At 37.8% G+C, this 3,605-nt stretch overlaps 1 protein-coding gene across 2 annotated transcripts in view; it reads left to right on the plus strand.

The window, feature by feature from the left end:
* Positions 1 to 3,605, plus strand: part of axdnd1 (axonemal dynein light chain domain containing 1) — a 13,112-nt gene that overhangs the window by 8,178 nt on the left and 1,329 nt on the right. Inside the window, exons 16-22 of one of the 2 annotated variants that reach the window (XM_032526144.1) lie at positions 969 to 1,185; positions 1,422 to 1,515; positions 1,769 to 1,959; positions 2,267 to 2,357; positions 2,880 to 3,014; positions 3,097 to 3,201; positions 3,296 to 3,384. In XM_032526144.1, coding sequence (XP_032382035.1) covers positions 969 to 1,185; positions 1,422 to 1,515; positions 1,769 to 1,959; positions 2,267 to 2,357; positions 2,880 to 3,014; positions 3,097 to 3,201; positions 3,296 to 3,384 — 922 coding nt within the window. The remainder of the gene's footprint in view (positions 1 to 968; positions 1,186 to 1,421; positions 1,516 to 1,768; positions 1,960 to 2,266; positions 2,358 to 2,879; positions 3,015 to 3,096; positions 3,202 to 3,295; positions 3,385 to 3,605) is intronic. The other variant, XM_032526146.1, reaches the window with a different exon arrangement.

The raw sequence follows: 3,605 nt of genomic DNA on the forward strand, positions 1-3,605 counted from the left end.
TTAAATCAAGTGCCAGCAAACCATGCTACTTCTAACTCAGAACAACCAAAAACAACAATGTTTCTTTCATTAGACACTTTGTTCAAGAATGAAAACTTGTGCATTCATTAGGAAAATACTTCTATTCAAAATGCAATACACTATCTGAAATTGGCAACACACCCAAACACATGAAAACCGTTTGACAGTAAGTGAACACAGATCAGTTTGAACCTCAGCACTAAAAATAGACCTCAGGTGAACTCACTTTTTTGTGATACGGAGCGCAAGGCAATAATTCCCCCATTGCCTAACCAGGAATGATATTGCTGTGATTTCAATGAGGGGATGTGTCCAGACCCTAAGATAAGGCGGGATTTAAACCATCCTACCCAACAATGTTTTTCTTTACCATTTCTCTGTAATCTACTGCAATTATTTTATTGTTTTCTGTTTTATAGTAACATTTTGTATGAATTATTTACTGTAATTCTACTTTTCTTTGTGTTTTGTGTTGTAAACACAATATTCCCATTTGTATGCAATGGGAAAAAAGTAAACTATACATTTTTTCTGAAGCCTTTCTATTTTTGCATTCAATGAAATGTAAGTAGCTGTTTTGTACTAGAACAATCTTTCACAAAAGCCTTGATGAGAAAATAGGTGCACAAAGTACTAAAGCAAGCAGTATTTTGGATGATGTACATCAGCGTGTTGTTGCTGCTTTGAAGAGTAATTTAAGTGGTGCATGTGTGTCTTAGTTTGTTGCAAAAATGCCATTTTGAAAAAGGATTGTTACGTTTTGATTGCAGTTTCATTTTGACATAGAATTGAGACATTTCTCTCCAAGTGTTTGTGTGAAGAGTTTTGACACAATGAGCCACATTCCACAAGTGTGTAAGCAATTGGCAAAAGTTGTAATGGGTCTCATTATAATCCTTAAGATATGGACTTAAGTGCTGAAACTGATTTGACTGATGCTGTTTCAGGGATCCACGGAGAGATCATGTCACTGCTTAGGTTGATGGAGTCCCGAGTTTCCAAGCTTGGTGCAGTGATTGGACGGCAAGAGACAATGTCTATCCCTGACTGGCTGAAGCTGGAGACGGCCCTGCGCATGTGGCAAAGTTTGGCTGAAAAAGCCTTTCAGAACATGTCTAGCTCGCAGACAGACAACAAAACGGACAAAAACAAGCTTGACATATAGTAAGTTGGGCTAAACTATTGGATTTAATGAAAAGGCAAAGGCCTAATTTGTCAGCATTCTGTAGATAAGTTTGTAAATATACTTCAGTTCTTCAGTGCAAGAAATTTGGTATTCTGTATGTGTTTGTGAATCAAACACTTGTGATCTGTGATCTGTTATGAGACAAAATTAAGACATTTAGTTCTGAAATTTAAATATTACTGTATATGTTGAGTGTGTTTGTTTGTTCAACCAGTACAGACACAGAAAAGGTGTTAGACAATGTGCAGCAGTTCATAACCAACCTGTCCAACTTCACTGATGGTGAGAAGCAGAGACTTAGTGAGGAGGTCAGTACCAACCAGGTTTAGTCAACACATATTTTGAAAATGTTTCAAAACTGCAAAGTCACTTAAGTGCATTTCTATCAGGTGTTTTGGAGCAAACACATCAGCTCTATGAATGTGATGCACAGATTTTGCACAGATCACATTACATCCGAATGAAAAAAAAACCTTAAGATGTCTCGTATAACTCGTATATGGGACCAAAAATAATCACATTTACTACATCATATATTTAATGAAGGTTTTTTGTGCCCAGATCAGTTCTATTCACATGGCTCAGACCCGCTGGATGTTGGATCTGTTGCTCCTCATGGTACCTGACTATAGCGAGGACCACGACCAAGAACAGGAACACCACTACAGTACAAACATCTCACTACAGACACTAGAAGAGGATGCCAAGATGCTGGCTGAGAAACTGAATTTTTTTTCCATATACATCAGCAGGTACCAGACATTTTTACAACTTGCTGTTAGGCAGATGCTGTTAACCAGAGTAACTAACAATTAGTGCACGGTACAATAACTAAACACTGTTGTCTTAGAATATTGAATGGAATTTTACTACAGAGGGCAGTGATAACTTCTTTATGTTATAACACTTTATGTTATATATACTAACATACTAACTAACAACAGAAACAAAAGAAAATAAATGATGGCTAAAGTATGTTTAGTAACTTTGAGGTTGAATGGATCAGTCATGGGGATTTTCTTCAGGATCTCATCAGGAAATGTTTTTTTGTGACTCCAGCTCTTGCAAACTGATTCTGGAGGAGCATATTCTGCAGAATTCACATGACATCGAGGCTGAAAATGAGATGAATGAATGTAAAAAGCTACAGGTAAACAAAGTTCTGATTCAGAATCAAATAAATAGCATATAACGGATAATATTAAACTTAATTTCCATTTTGAGATCAAACAGCAGATCTGTTTTACTACTCGTGTGTTTAAACAATACAAACCTCCAGAGCCATACTGCAGTTACTGACTAGGGTAAGATAAGCTTACCTCACATGTTTTACACAGAGAATATTAGCTTCTGCCTTCAAACAGATGCTTTTAGAGTTCATGCTCTTAATCGACTTAAAACTCTTTCATACATCAATCTATCCTGTTGCTAAACCAGCAACATTAAATCTAGTGCAATATTTATTCAGGGTTACAAGTGTCCAAGATCTTGTCTGTGTGTATGTTTATGTAATTTTCTGTTATACAGTATGTCTATGTCCTCTTTTTATATGAGCTACCTAGGGATGCAAAAAGAATTTCAGCCATGACTGACAATAAAGTTGTTTCATATTGTAAGCTAAGCAAACCTACATAAGTACTCTGGTGCGTGTTGTTATTATGTCCGTCCTCAGAGGGACTGCATTGACTGGGAGGAGACCTGTATAATCCTGTGCTCAGGATTGAGAGGCGGTCCTGTGGAGCTGCCCGTCCAACAGGCTGACCGCGCCTCCAGGAGTGATGTCCCTGTCTCTCCAGCAGACAGCAAGGTGAGAAGTCAACTGAGACATTTTTGATTAATGTGGCCCTGACTATAAAAAACTTAAATAAAGTGTTGTTGTTGTTGTCCAGCAGGGGGAGCTAACGGTTTGTGAAAGCCCAGTGGTAAAGCTGATTAGCTATGATGGGAACATTACACAAAGAAAGCTGGGAGAGAGCAGTGTCCACCTGAATGGGGTCAGACAATGAAATCACACACATTTTCAGTGTTAGTGGCATGCTTTTAACTGTGTATAGTTGAATAATCTGCCCATCTGTTTCTGTCTGTCAGCCTGAGCTGGTTGTATCCCCAACAACAGAAGTAGCCCAGAAAGCTTTTAGTGATCTGACCACGGTAGGATTGCTGCAGCAGGAACTGCAGTAAGTTAACTTTATTATCATTGAGTGGAACACAAGTGTTTTGTGATAATATATATTAATCACATCATCTTTTGGTGTTTTTCTTCCCCTTATGTTCACCCAAACTGTCAAAAAAGGACAATATTAATGTACATCCAGTTTGTTATCGCTGGCTATTGGCTTATTTGTTCCACACGGGAATTGTATTTCTTTATTGATTAAAATGCTTGCATGAGCAGCAT

The sequence above is a fragment of the Etheostoma spectabile genome, chromosome 9 (genome assembly GCF_008692095.1).
Source record: "Etheostoma spectabile isolate EspeVRDwgs_2016 chromosome 9, UIUC_Espe_1.0, whole genome shotgun sequence".
Taxonomy (NCBI): Eukaryota; Metazoa; Chordata; class Actinopteri; order Perciformes; family Percidae; genus Etheostoma; species Etheostoma spectabile.